Source organism: Epinephelus fuscoguttatus, linkage group LG11 (assembly GCF_011397635.1).
Source record: "Epinephelus fuscoguttatus linkage group LG11, E.fuscoguttatus.final_Chr_v1".
Lineage (NCBI taxonomy): Eukaryota > Metazoa > Chordata > Actinopteri > Perciformes > Serranidae > Epinephelus > Epinephelus fuscoguttatus.
The window spans coordinates 15,202,435-15,217,367 of NC_064762.1; the positions used below are offsets into that span (position 1 = coordinate 15,202,435).

At 40.2% G+C, this 14,933-nt stretch overlaps 1 protein-coding gene across 1 annotated transcript; it reads left to right on the forward strand.

Moving 5' to 3' along the window:
- The first annotated feature begins 1,675 nt into the window (after positions 1-1,675).
- On the forward strand, positions 1,676-8,551 carry LOC125897015 (visual system homeobox 2-like). Its single transcript, XM_049590034.1, has 5 exons — positions 1,676-2,106; positions 2,608-2,698; positions 4,305-4,428; positions 6,538-6,718; positions 7,869-8,551. The coding sequence occupies exons 1-5, from the start codon at positions 1,677-1,679 to the stop codon at positions 8,219-8,221; spliced, it is 1,179 nt and encodes a 392-aa protein (XP_049445991.1). The 5' UTR covers position 1,676; the 3' UTR covers positions 8,222-8,551.
- The last annotated feature ends 6,382 nt before the right edge of the window (positions 8,552-14,933 follow it).

Sequence of the window (14,933 nt, forward strand, 5' to 3'; positions counted from 1 at the left end):
TTTAATTAACTAAACTGAAACTGGAATATGTGGGGCCGAAAAGGGCACAAGTGCACTTACACAGTTAAAATAAATAAGTTAAAATATTGTTCATTAAGTATATTGTCATCCACATGTTTATGAATTTTGATATTTAAGATAAAAACCAGTAAACAAAGTCAGGACAAAGTCATTTTTGGTTCAGGCTGTCCTGTAAAGTTGGTTCTCGCTCCTCGATATATCCGACTTACCTTTACACTTATCATCTTTGTCTTATTAAAGCATTATTTGTCCAAAATTCTGTCTTAAATTTGGTTTGAAAAAGATATCTTAAAAGTTAAGTCTAAGTATCTAATACCAGTGGACACCCTGATTAGAAATATCCCATTTGAACGCTGAGTTATGAAGAAGATGCCAGTTTTACAGTGAATGAGGTGTAATCAGATTACTCCTCGCCTTTTGCTCTGCTGTGTCATAGATGCATTTTGGTGAATGATGATCAAACCTTACATTTTAAGGGTAGAAATGATAAAGAAGACCAGTCAAATTTGTTTTTTTAATGTTATATGCAATATCAAAATACCACCAATATCTTAAACAAAATAGTAGACAACAGTGACTGAGATTATTGGAGTAACAAGATGAAGCAGCAGAGGACTTTCATTATGACAAAATTAAAGACATTTACACCATAAATTGATGTAAGGCATTAAATTGGTGCAAAAAAATCACCAGAATGCAACAAATTAAGTCTTTGCGGAGGACCCCCCTAATGCATCTTTGTTTATGTCATTACATAAATATTATTATATAAATAAGCTGATTTTAAATAGGCCTTTTAATCTTATAGGACTGATAATAAACCTTAAAAGGCAAATATGTTTTTCAATCAGTAGATTTAGTCAGAGATATGATTCTTTTTCTGATTTTATTTGTTTGGTATTCAGTATTTTTGGTACATCATGCAGTTTCCTCTGTGCTGAATTCAAACAGTTGAGCCTGTGTTTGACAAACGTGTTGCACATTAAGCTGATTTTCCTCGACTTGATGGATTTATCCGTCTGATTGGATCTGTGTGTGACGAGCCGGTGACTCAGATGAGCAGCCACAGAAACACCAACAGTTACAGTGCGAGTAAAAGCAGTCAGATTTTCCTGATGATTTTATTGAACTAATTTTAACTTTAAAAACACACTCTCGTTAAGTCTTACTAAGTCACGAGCAAAAAAAAAAACAACACAATTTCAGCAAGAAAACAGCCAATAAAGATTTTGTATTTTAATTTTAATGCGCTCAATATGACATAAATACGAATTTGTGGTATTTAACAGAAGCTTTATTTCATGAGTTGGGGCCTGATTGTTCTGCAGCAGCTGTAAGAGACAACACTTTTTATTATTTGTCATAGACATCCTGAGCAATTTGCTGGCGAAAAGACAAATATGAGAGTTATTATGTCACATTTAATCACCATAAATTACATTATCCATGTTATAAAGCGTCGTGGGGCTCGAGCAAACTCCAGAGTGGAGTCTCCTCCTCTTGTGATTGGCTGCCGCCTGTTGCCTGTTGGATAAAAAGCGCAGCAGAGAGGAGGGCGCACAGATAAAGAGGGAACATCTCAGAGCTGATTGCATCAGGGACTCTGCTTTCTTTTTTTGGAGGGAGTGGAAAACAAAAAGTGGGACCTCACCGCCATGACAGGGAAGGAGGGAGTTGTTCTCTCAGACACTGAGAATAAACTGAAATCCGCCTCACACACCACCGTGAACCACGGGGGACCCCAGCAGCCGCCTCCAGGCTGGAAGATGGCCCCCGTGGTGCACCGGCGCACCGGCTTTGGGATCCAGGAGCTGCTCGGCCTCAACAAGGAGCCGCCGGCGGTCCCGAGGCGGCCGCTGGAGGCTCTGCCGCACAGCGCGCACGTCCTGGCCACCAGGTCGGCCCTCGGACACGGGGGGCTCGGGGTCGGGATGGGTTTGCTGGGACCGGAGGGAATACATTCGTTTTACAGCCAGCCTGCGTTTCTGGAGGTGCTGGCAGAGGCGCAAAATGTGCACCTGCAGCCGCTGCACAGGGCGGCGCAAATGGACGCGCAGATGGATGCGCAGCACTCCGCCAGCTCCGGTGAGTGTGTGACAGCAAGTAGGCCTCCACTGTGTGGCAGGCTGTGTGTTTCTGCAGAGAGGAGAAGAGTGGTTTTATGTTTTATTTATTATGAAGCTAAGAGTGAGGACAGCAGATATTACTGGAACAAAAAGGGAAAAAGCGAGGGCTCAAGAGCTCGCGCCTTGATTTAATGTTAATGGAGAGAGATTTAAAGTTAATTTCATGCTGTTTTCAATATTGGAAAAAGATGTGTAGAGGTCTTGCTAAAATAATTTTTATAAACTTAATGCAGTCTATTTTAAAAGTATATTTCTATTTTATCTTCTGTCATTTGGGATAAATCCGCGCTGAAGACTCAATGTGCAGAAATAAACATTTTACAGCCACGGATCAACATGACTATTGTCTACAATCTTGAATGTGTTATTCTGCTTTTATTATTATTATTATTATTATTATTATTATTATTATTATTATTATTATTTTTATTGATTGCTGTTCCCTGTTGTTTCCTCGCAGATTCTGACGACATGAGTCTGTCCTCCGGTGATCAGAAGTTTTCTAAATCATCATTGAGTCAGAGCAAGAAACGAAAGAAAAGACGACACAGGTAAAAATAAAAGAAACGAATACAAGATAGCCAAATCAAAAGATGTAGGCTATGATTTATTTAATTTATTTAACTGATGCTGTTCCGGTGTGGCGCATATTAGGTCTTTATTTAGTCATATCAATGTAGGCTACCTGTCATCAGTTATTGAAATCTCCATACACGCAAAAACATCTGTATTTAATTCCTATAGAAACATTTTTTGTGTTTGATGCTCATAATATGGTACAGTATTTACTATATTAGCCTAAAAATCCTTATATAATCATCATCATTATTTCCTCTAGGCTCTTTTTAAAATAAATTGTTGCTATATATTTCTTAGAAAATAATACTGAAATATAACGAATGTGTTTTGGGGAAAAAAATCAGATGTATTGTGTATTTATGATTTTTTTTTCTCTGTCTCAGATAAATTGGGGGAAAAGAATAGGCTAGTAGTTGTCATGTCTTTTTTTTTTTCAAACGAGAAAATAAAGAAGAAAAATTTAAAACAAAGATTTACAAAATAATATGTGGCAAAAAAAGAATAACCAGCAAACATGTCCTGTAAACAACATCAGTATTTCACGTCGTACTCTCCTCTTTTTAAATATTTAGCAATTAGCTTAATATTAAACACGAATAATTCATTATTTTCTTACAAGCTATTTCGAAAATGGTTAAAATAACAACTATTTCTCATTTTTACAAGATCTTAATTTGATTACAAATTCTGTGCAAGAAAAATGTGATAAATTTGTTTCTCTCTTTCAGCACATTTCAGTTGTAAATTATACAAAACTGAACAAATGTGAAAATATGGATATATGAATTTAGTCATGCTTGAGACCAGGAAGGAGGCACTCAACTTGATTTATTTATTATGAACATTAAAGAATAAAATCCAATAAAATAGAATATATTGTAGAGAACAAAAAAAAAAACAACAAAACAGAGACAAACAATAAATCATGAACAGACTTACAAAATGAAACATGAATTTACATTTCATGTCCGAAAAGGAGAAGAAGCAACATGCTTGTCTAGCTGTACCCCCCCAACCCCAAACTGTATTAATCCATCATTAATCAAACTATTACATAAACACACTCATCACCATTGATCAGCCACATGTTTACACCACTGCACTTCTTCATACCTGAGAACCAATATTATTAGCAAGTAAAATGGTAGGAATTTATATTTTGTCTTCATTTTTACTCTATAATGAATGTTTTAGAAACTTTATAAATGTATAGTAGAATTTAGAGACAGACCAATGTGGATGGGGAAAGTCAGCGTTGAGGAATGGTCAAAATGTGCAGGTGTATATGTTATGTTACGTCTTATGTTATGTATTATATGAGGTACGATGTTATTAAGAGAAGATCCAACAGTTTTTGTTTAAATTTTTTGTCATTATGTTCAGTTTTGTTTATTTACCTGTCTGTCATCGCCCTGATATCTACATGTGCTGTGATACTGACAGCAGTTATTAGTTAATGTAAACCTGCAAGATGTGTTGAAAATATAATTATGCAAGAAAAAATTATTTGTTTATGAAGAAATTAAAATTCTAAATTGGTTTTTGTTCTCATATGTTCTCTTTTTATTTTGCCCGCAGAACCATTTTCACGTCCTATCAGCTGGAGGAGCTGGAGAAGGCTTTTAATGAAGCTCACTATCCAGACGTATACGCCCGGGAAATGCTCTCCATGAAGACTGAGCTGCCAGAGGACAGAATACAGGTGTGTGTGAGTGTGTTAATGACTGTGCAATATGTGTGCTGACATATTAAATTTAAAAATCTTGATATGCTTTAATCATCTGTCTTTAAGGGGGGGTGATGAGACAAAAAATAACCAGTTTTTAAAGAGTATAACAGTAAGAATGTAGATATTTTCTGCAGTAAAGCGTCTCACACACTCAAAGTGAAAATCACCTGCAGTCACAGAGCGCGCCACAAAATCAGTTAACAAAGGGATGAAGATTCTCCCACTAAAGGAAACATTCAGGTGGAGACACCAGTCGGCTGCTCCATCATCATCATCCTCCCGATGCCTTCTGCTTTCACATCAGCAGCCAATTCGCCCTCTCAGTGTAATTAGTTAATTGAGGAGAACTTATCACCTCTTTGCCTGCGAGAGACGGGCTGCAGCCCTGAAATGAAATGATAACTACATAGAAATTAATTAGCACAGGTCAGCGGCTGAGCAGAGGGCTCTGCCCGGCTGCTAGGAGCATTTTAATTTCCCGTGATATTTGAGCGCCTGTCTCCCATCGATCGAGCCTGGAAATTAACTTATTTTTCAATCAGCCTCTTCGCCCCCGGGGTCACCTCTCTCAGGAAGCACTTCACACACACACACACACACACACACACACACATGCACACACACACAGACACTGCCATGCACACTCACACCGTTGCTGTCAGAAAGCATGATTGCTCATCTGAGGCCCATCTTTTTATGAGATGGAGGTTATCATCAGATCTACCTGAATAGCTTTCCAAGCTCGGCTTTGATCGTTTTTAATTCCAGGTCTCTGCAACACACACACACACACACACACACACACACACACACACACACACACACTACGATCTCATCCTGTCGCCTCGGCCATTTTAGGATGCTCATTTTTTCCTGTTTTCCTCATCCATATTCACCGGCTTGCTCGGGCCATTGCAGCCCGGCTTGGTGGAAATCAATTTAGACACTAAAGGAGCCAGAAGAGAATAATGCATGGGCACACACACACACACACGCACACACACACCTGATAAAGGACAATATATAGTATAAATGACGCAGTGAGGACAACATTTAAATATTTAACAGTGCCTTCAAGATTTGTGTTACAAATCTATTTTCTGAAATCAGTTTTCTTTACTAAAAATCTTTTGTTTGTTTGTTTAATCCTCCAGCAGATGTCATTGTTCTGCTCATATTTATCTCATTTATCTCCTGCTTTCATACTGAGGAAATACAAGACAAGGAAGTGAGCTGTGATCTTTATTTGGATAGTCCACCTACAGAGAGAGTATTTGTCACATTTCTACAGCTTATTAGTTGAGATTCAACCATTCAACTGTTTTGTTTAATCCTGTAGAGGTTTAACAGATTATCTGTATAGTTTATTTGACAACTCATGAACGTAGCTGCTGAGAATAATTTAGTTGAACTACTCACTCAGCCTATGTAGCAACTGAGTGCATAGTTTTTTCTTTTTATGTTTTACAAAAATAAATAAAAGCAGACAAAACCAAAGACAACGGACAGGGACATCATAGATGAAGGTGAAATGCTTAAAATTAAATAAAAGTAGAAGACTGCAAGGTTACATTGTAGTATCAAGGATAATATTGTCCTTTAAGATCACAAAGGTCCTCATGATTTGTGACTTTGATTCATATAAAGCCAGGATATTTTTAAGGAGGGAGAAATCTTCCACTCATTCATAAGCTATAGTTTATTTTGTATGTCTCAATACTGATGGGGATAAAACACAATTCACCAAACAAAATAAACATATAAATAAAAAAAATCACTTCAAAGTCAAATAAGATTTCCATTTTTTCCAACGTCACTAAGATCCTTGTGTCGTCACAAGAGTCAGACAAAATATGTGTGTTACTCGGGACCATCAGCAAGGTCGACCTGTTATCTCTCAGACAGGCAGGAGCCTCTCAACATAAAACATGCTACATGTGAACACAGCTCAAACATCCAAGTGACGCAGTGATAAGCAAAACACATCTTTGACATGTTTTGGTCCAGTCAGGCAGGAAACCTAAGTGCATTGTTGTGATACAATCATAATCTAATCCTCTTATCTGACCTCCATCTCTGCAGGTGTGGTTTCAGAACCGCAGGGCCAAGTGGAGGAAGAGAGAGAAGTGTTGGGGTCGCAGCAGCGTGATGGCAGAGTACGGCCTGTACGGAGCCATGGTCCGTCACTCCATCCCACTGCCCGAGTCCATCCTCAAGTCAGCCAAGGAGGGCGTCACAGATTCCTACGCTCCGTGGTTACTAGGTAAGTAGTGTTTGTTACATGTTGTTAAATTTTGTTTTCTATTAATTCTTCTGCACATAGTCACTGTTAGTCCATATTTTAGTTGCTAAAACTAGAAATCTTTACTCTCTTATAGGCTACTTGTAAAATTGAGATGTAAGAGTCTTGAAATCTTGAATCTTGTTGGCATAAATCAAAGTTTCCTATATTATATGTGTTTGGAAACATGGATTAAGATGTCTTCTAACAGGAAGTGGGAGTTTAGCCTGGCTCAATTTACGAGCCAATAAAAGTGTCAGCATGTCAATAAAAGGTCGATACACTGATAATCCTACTTAATCAGGACAGATTAGACTAGGTGTCCTCTCTCGCCTCTTGTCAATTGATTAGTTTAAATCAATTAGCTCAGTCTAATTGAATAAGAGGTTCAATCCACTAATCTATCCCCATCCTCTTTCACACTTTATTTCAATGTCAAACACCTCACTACATACAAAATGTTGCGCTTGAGAGGAAATATTGGTGCAGTTTATTAGAGATATTTTATATTTGAAATCCCCAAATGCATCAATACGTCAAACTACACCTTGAAAAACTGAGGGTGCTTTCACACCTGCCCTGTTTGGTTCAGTTCAATTGAACTCACATTCGTTTGCCCCCTAAGTGCGGTTTGTTTGGGCAGGTGTGAACACAGCAATCACACTCGCGTGCACACCGAAACAACCGGACCGAGACCTTCTTGAAGAGGTGGCGCCTCGTTTTCAAACTGTGTGGTTTGACTAAAATGAACAATGACAGCAATATAGTCCACGATGAGCGGCGCTAAAATCAACCTGCGTAGTTGTCCCTCCATTGTGACATTAGAAAGTGTCACATTTATCTTGCAAGTGTACTCTTCTTCAACGTTTTGTTTACTTCCTGGATTTTTCCCACATGGAAATTCTGACCAATCAAGAGCAGCTTTCTCGTGCAAGGCATTTGATCTGGTCCTCTTGTAAATGCTGCCGTGAGAACACGAACCAACTCTGGGCAATTATACAACTTTGGAATAAAATTAGTCCCTGATTCGGATCAAAGGAGACGACTCTAGGTGTGAAAGCACCCTAAGACAAGGATATTTGCAAGACCCTCCTGCAGACTCATAACTGACATGAATTTCCTCTCTCTTCAGGTATGCACAAGAAGTCAGTTGAAACCACACAAACCTCTCCTGGAAAACCCTGCAGCCTGACACCACCACCACCACCACCACCACCACCAATAACAACAATACAGGAGAAACCAGCGGTCAAAATGATGGAGGAAGAGACGGAGAAACAGATGAAAGACACTGCTAACGCACCCATTTCTAAAGAGGAACTGAGGGAGAACAGTATAGCTGCACTGCGAGCGAAAGCGCAGGAGCACAGCGCCAAGGTGCTCGGGACAGTTTCTGACAGAACAAATGGCCACATAACACATAAAGAGGAAGCTGAGGACAAGGTGACGGAGCAGGAGACGGCAGAGGTGGAGAAAAGTGACTGAAAAAAAAGTTGCTGGATAAAGACTGATGGTGAAAATACCTGCAGAGAGATAGAGGTCCTGTTTCACTGGTGGAGTTGAACCTCGGTGCTTCAGACTGTTCAAACCTGCAGATCAAATGTTATAATCAGAGATAAATAAATTAGAAATTATTTGAGTTCACTTGTCGGATAACTTCTTCTCTGATTGAGGTTTTTTTTTTTTTAACCCAACCAATAACATAATTTTTTCCTCTGCTGAATCACACAAATGTTCTCCTCACATTTACCGCAGACCTTTTGATCTGCAGCTGCAGTAAAAAATATATTTATTTTCTTTAAAATAAATTGTAAACCGTACAGTTCTGTGACATGGCAGCTACTTTTATGCAACAGTTTGGATTAAAATGTCTTCAGAAGCCTCATTTCAACAAGCATCTGAAAAAAGAAATTGACTATACCTGCTCCAGACATGCTGATAAGGAGATGACTGTGACCTCTGACCTCCCTGTGATGACTGATTTCAGTTTGGTGACTGAAAAGCACACAGCTGGTGTTAGTTCCTGTGAAAAGATTAATACAAGATTCAATCTTTGTTTTCTTTCAGCAGTTGCAACATGTGTGATGTACATACTGAACATATTGTCCAATAGTTAATGCTGTACTGTTGTGTACAGTTAATTATCTGTGTTTGTCTCTGTATAAATGTAACTGTAGCCTAATTAAAAGTTACGGATATTTAAAGTCCCTCTTTGCTCAAAAATGTGTTTTGCTTAATGTCACTTCACTTGATGTTTGAGTCTGACATGAGAACACTTTTTTCAGGCTATTTTATTCACAAAAACAGATAAAAGAAATAAAAGTACTATTCATCAAAGCTGCGAGCAGCAGTGAACAGACCCTCGCACCTCTGCGCAACTAAGAGGTGCTGGCAGCGCGCCGGCTTTCTGTGAAAGTCAGACCTTGCATGCAGGAGGAAGATGGTTTGTCCTTTTATAGTAGTATACTATATATATATATATATATATATATATATATATATATATATATATTCCTGTTCCTTACTTCCTGTTTTGTAGCCAAACGTGTAAGTTTGAGTCCTTACCACGGTTACACGGTAGGACAAAAAGTTAAAATTTAAACAACTTTTGATGTGAAAGGACTTTAGATGGTACAGATAAAATCTGAAGTCAACCTGATGAAATCTGTTGGAGGAGTTTGTTAATATATGACCCTTTGGAAATAGCCAAAAATGAAACATTTAATTCAAAATGGCTGACTTCCTGTTTGATTTAGGACATGGCTCAAAGAGGCTTTTTTTTTTGTACATCTTGGGATGTTACATATGCCTACCAATTTTCATACCTCTAGGTGAAACGTCCGCTGCATCTGGCTCCTGAAGCAGCAGACAGGTACCGGTTGGCCAGAAGGGCTGCAGCTGTTGCGATGCTGAAGCAAAAACACGGGTGTGGGAGGAGTTCAGGGAGGCTATGGAGAGGGACTTTCAGTTGGCCTCAAGGAAATTCTGGCAGACTGTTAGATGCCTCAGGAAGGGAGAGCAGGGCTTGTCTCAGGCTGTGCTCAACAGAGAAGGAGAACTGCTGGCCCGAACTAGGGACATTGTTGAGCGGTGGAAGGAGCACTTTGAGGAACTCCTGAACCTGCCTGTCACATCCACCATGGAGGAGGCAGAGCCTTAAGATTCGAGGGAACTCTCGGCCATATCCCTGGCAGAGGTTGCTGAGGTAGTCAAAAAGCTCCCCAGCGGCAAGGCACCGGGTGTAGATGAGATTCCTGAGGGCGTGCTCCAACTATCGGGCAACACACTACTAAAGTTTACTCCAGGGTGAGATGGATCGGTGGTTTGGTGCAGCTTCTGCAGTAATACTGGTGCTGTGCCGTACCGTCATGGTGCAGAGGGAGCTGAGCTGGAAGGCAAAGCTTTTGATTTACTGGTCCGTCTATGTCCCAACCCCACCTATGGCCATGAGCTCTGGGTAGTGACGAAAACAATGAGATTAGGGGTACAAGTGGCCGAAATGAGTTTCCTTTGTGGGGTGGCTGGGCTCAGCCTTAGAGATAGGGTGAGGAGCTCGGACATCCAGAAGAACCTTGGTGTAGAGTCGCTGCACCTTCATGTCAAAAGGGGTCAGTTGAGGTGGTTCGGGCATCTGATCAGGATGCCTTCTGGCCCCCTCCTGTTAGAGGTGTTTCAGGCACGTCCCACTGGTAGAAGGCCCCGGGGCAGACCCAGAACACGCTGGAGGGCTTGCATATCTCATCTGGCCTGGGAATGCCTTCGGGTCCCCCAGGAGGAGCTGGAAAGCGCTGATGGGGAGAGGGATGTCTGGGGTGCTTTGCGCAGCCTTCTGCTCCTGCGACCCCACCTTGGATAAGCGAATGAAAATGGATGGATGGATGGATAGGTGAAATGTCCTGCTGGGGCTGCTCCGTTGAAGTCTTCTAGGGGGCGCTAACAAGCCCCTTTGTCACAAATCATATCAAATAACACATTTTAGGACTTTTGATGTGTGAGTTTTCAAGCATCCCTAGCTCCTTAAAAACAACTTCCTGTTTTATAGTAATAATGCAACGCCACAATGACAATGTTTAATGAAAACTCAAAAGCTTAATTTCTAAGTGTCATTAATGTGTTACGATTATTCTGAGCAAATTTGAGGCGGATCTGATCAACCTGCTACAAGGAGGACATCAGAATATAAAAATTGTCAAGTAGGTGGCGCTATGAGTATGATTCAAATTCCTCTCACTAGCTTTGACTATATTGAGTTATAACAGTTTTTGTTGTTGCACAATTCATAAGAAATAATGGCAGTGTGAGGTGGAACACCCTGATAAGCTATCGAAAGCTTGAACAGGGGCCCAGACATGAAGCGGATTGTATTTGAAAATCTGTTTATGATCATGTCTAGATTAAAGAAAATGTGTGTGTAATATACAGTAACATTTATAACCTACAGAACTCCTGAGACTAACCAAAAACCTAGAGACTAAACTAACCTAATGCTAACTACTAAATGGTCCTAAGCCTTTTATTCCATCAGTCTAACACTGGTTTCATAGGTGAGATAACATAAGTAGAAACATGTGCCAAGTGGAAATTACAGTACAATGTAAATGGATACGAGTGTAACTGGTTTAGAATTTCCCAGCCATTGAGGGTGTTCCTGCTTTAACATATTTCTGTAGTGATTGCTGCTTAAGGCTCTTTAAGTTTCACATTCATCTGCTGAAGGGAAAAAGTTTCTCTGAGCTCAACATACATCTCAGTTTAAGACTTGTCTGATCATGACTCTGACAAAAAGCAGTCTTGTAGCCAGTGGTCTAAGAAAATGCATTATTCAAGGAGCAGTTGTAGACTTATTCTGAAAATGATTTAAAGGTCCAGTGTGTAAGATTCAAGGGGATATATTGGCAGAAATAAAATATAATCTTCATGAGTATGTTTTTTAAAGCCCAGTTCAGACCAATGATTCGTGACAAGATGTAACTTTTTTAGAACGTTGCAGAGAAAAGTTGCAGCAGTGTGAACTGAGCCCTCTGTTTCTGTGCTCACGGTGTGCCGGTGTCAGACGGTGGGTCACTGCTGCTGCTGGCTGTTTTTGCTTATGTGGTGTGATTGATTGCTGCTGGTTATTTATATTATTGTGCTGTATTTATTATGAATACAGTCCATCTGATGCTCGTTATGTTTCACCGTTTCATCACTACTACAAGTGCACCTGTAGCCAGTATCTCACTACCACTATCCTCATTCATATTTTAAGAAGCTACAAATTATATTCAGACACAAAATCCACCTGAAAAGCTGCAATCAGAAGTACAGAGAGTTGTTGCATAGAGATGATACACCATCTCATGAAGTTGCATTGGTGTGAACCGGCAGGAACATTATAGAACTGTGTCACAAATCTTTGGTCTGAACTGGGCTTTAGTGTATAATCACCTGAAAATAACTATCTTGTTTTTGTCACCTTAGAATGAGCCATTAATGCTTTCACAGGGAGCGGGTCAGGGGTGGGCTGGCCATAGGGAGGTTTGGGAGTATTCCCGAACGACCGGTCTGTTCCAGGCCGAACTGGCCGGTGGGAACGTTTTTTTACCCCATAAAACGCAGCTGCGGTTGACCGCAGCAGCCTGCCCTTGCAGCCACAGGTGGCAGTGGCACAGAGAGGAATGTCAGACTGGGTCAATCTAATATTTTGAATATTAAGGGGGGATACGAGCGGTTAGCAAGCACTGCCTCCATGGCCCTATCATCCCAGACGAGTCGGGTTCGGTCGAGTTTGTGTGTGTGTGTGTGTGTGTGTGTGTGTGTGTGTGTGTATGTGTGTGGCGCTTTTTTTATGTTTATTTTTATATTGTATTTGTGTTCTAACACTGTGAATTCTTTGCAAAAGTGCTATAATGTTTATCATTGTTGCTGTTTTTGTTGTGGAGTTGATGCAGAGGGACAGGATAATGCCAGTCATAGGAGTGAGGAGGAGGAAGAGACAAATGAGGAGGGACAGGAGAAGGAGATGGAAGAGGAGGTGGAGGAGAAGAAGGAAGAGGAGGAGAAGGAGGAAAGTAGAGCAGGAACCACCAAAAAAACAGTGCCAGGTACAGGTGCAGTGTGCAGGACTGGGTTGGCAATAGGTCTTTGCATAGAATTATATTATATTCAATACACTCTACTGACTGACTAATCTGTGTGTGTTGTGTTTAATATCATTAGATTGTTTTTATACTGCAAATAAAGTATTCGTGTTAAAATTACGGTTCCACTTGCGTCTGTCGTGCGATCGGAAAAAAGGCCTCTCCAAATCAAGCTCCCGGGCCGAATTTCAACCCCAGCCCGCCTCTGGAGTGGGTCCTTCTCACTGAACTCTGCCATGTTGTTTCTACAGTAGCCCAGAATGGACAAAACAAACACTGGCTCATCATAGAGCCACTCACATTTTCACGTTGGCCGCCGTAGTTCTCCTACACACTTGGCACATGGGAGGAGTATTAGTTGATTGCAATTTTCAACCTCACCATTAGATGGCACTAAATCCTACACACTAGACCTTTAAATGGTAATCAAAGTATTATGTGCAACAACACAAGAAAAAGTTATTATTCAAAGCGTTATATTTTTTATTTTGATTTACTTATATATGGGAGCAGTGGTGGAATATAATTAACTGCATTTACTCCATCTTTACCAGCAGCAACAATGAAGTGATGAACACATTAATGCATCAGTTAATATAATCCAATACTGTGATATACATTATTCTGATAAGATAATGAGCTGTTCTTTCGGTACAGCAAGTATACACTGATGTTGATACTATAACACTGACTGTAAAATTTTGAATGCAGGACTTTTACTTGTACTTATACACTGTGGTGTTGCTACTTTTACTTGAGTAGAATATTTGAGTACTTCGTCCACCACCACAGGACTTAAAAGTAACATTGGCTGTGTTACAGTTAAAACTGACCTGATTCAGTTAGAAACTGTTTTTTGTTTTTTTTTTGTTTTTGTTTCTCTTTGTCTCTATCCCTCCTCCCTCGACCTTTCCTTTCCCACGCCCCTGCCCCTCTACCACACCCCTGACCCCACTCGCCAACTTAGAGAGTCAGGAATTCAAGAGGAGACGTGAAAAAAAGGAGAGCGAAAGGGGGGAAAGGGGATTAAGAGAAAGGGATAGTGGCAAAAAACAAGACTATTTGATCTGATGAATGGACACACACACCTCCAACCTCATGAACAGCCCCCCTTTCATTGGGTCTGGGGGTTGTTCTATATAGGAAAAGGAGCAGCATGTGGTGGCCTCCATCAGTCAGCCCCCTCTCCAGGGTCTGGGGGCGACTGAAGAAGGGGAAACCCCTGCAGTTTCATTTAACTTTTTATTTTTCATCCTGAGACCTGAACGTTTTTAATTTCTCTGAGCTATTTGGGATCAGTAGGACCTGATACGTATAAAAAAAACTAAACAATATCAACAATAATGAAGTCCCAATGTCCTCAAACAAAACGACAATGAAGTCCCAGTGTCCTCAAACAAGACGACAGTGAAGTCCCAATGTCCTCAAACAAGACGACAATAAAGTCCCAATGTCCTCAAACAAGACGATAATGAAGTCCCAATGTCCTCAAACAAGACGACAATGAAGTCCCAGTGTCCTCAAACAAGACGACAATAAAGTCCCAATGTCCTCAAACAAGACGACAGTGAAGTCCCAGTGTCCTCAAACAAAACGACAATGAAGTCCCAGTGTCCTCAAACAAAACGACAATGAAGTCCCAATGTCCTCAAACAAGACGACAGTGAAGTCCCAATGTCCTCAAACAAGACGATAATAAAGTCCCAATGTCCTCAAACAAGACGACAGTGAAGTCCCAATGTCCTCAAACAAGACGACAATAAATCCCACTGTTCTCAAACGAGACCACAACGAAGTCTCATTCTCCTCAAACTAGGCAACAATAAAGTCCTAATGTCCTCAAAGAGTACTTCCTAATTAACATTGTCTTAGCTTATTACTGTTGCTAAAATTGGTCAAATTTGTTGCCATATCAAACTACAAACATTAATAATCATAAATAAACAAGTTTCAACTGTAAAATGTTTTTACATGGATTAGTGTATTGTGGTCTTCTTACCACTAGATGGCACAAAAAAGTGTCCACGAACAAGGACAACAGGTCTAAGTTAAGTAGAATAAAGTATAAGGTGCAGTAA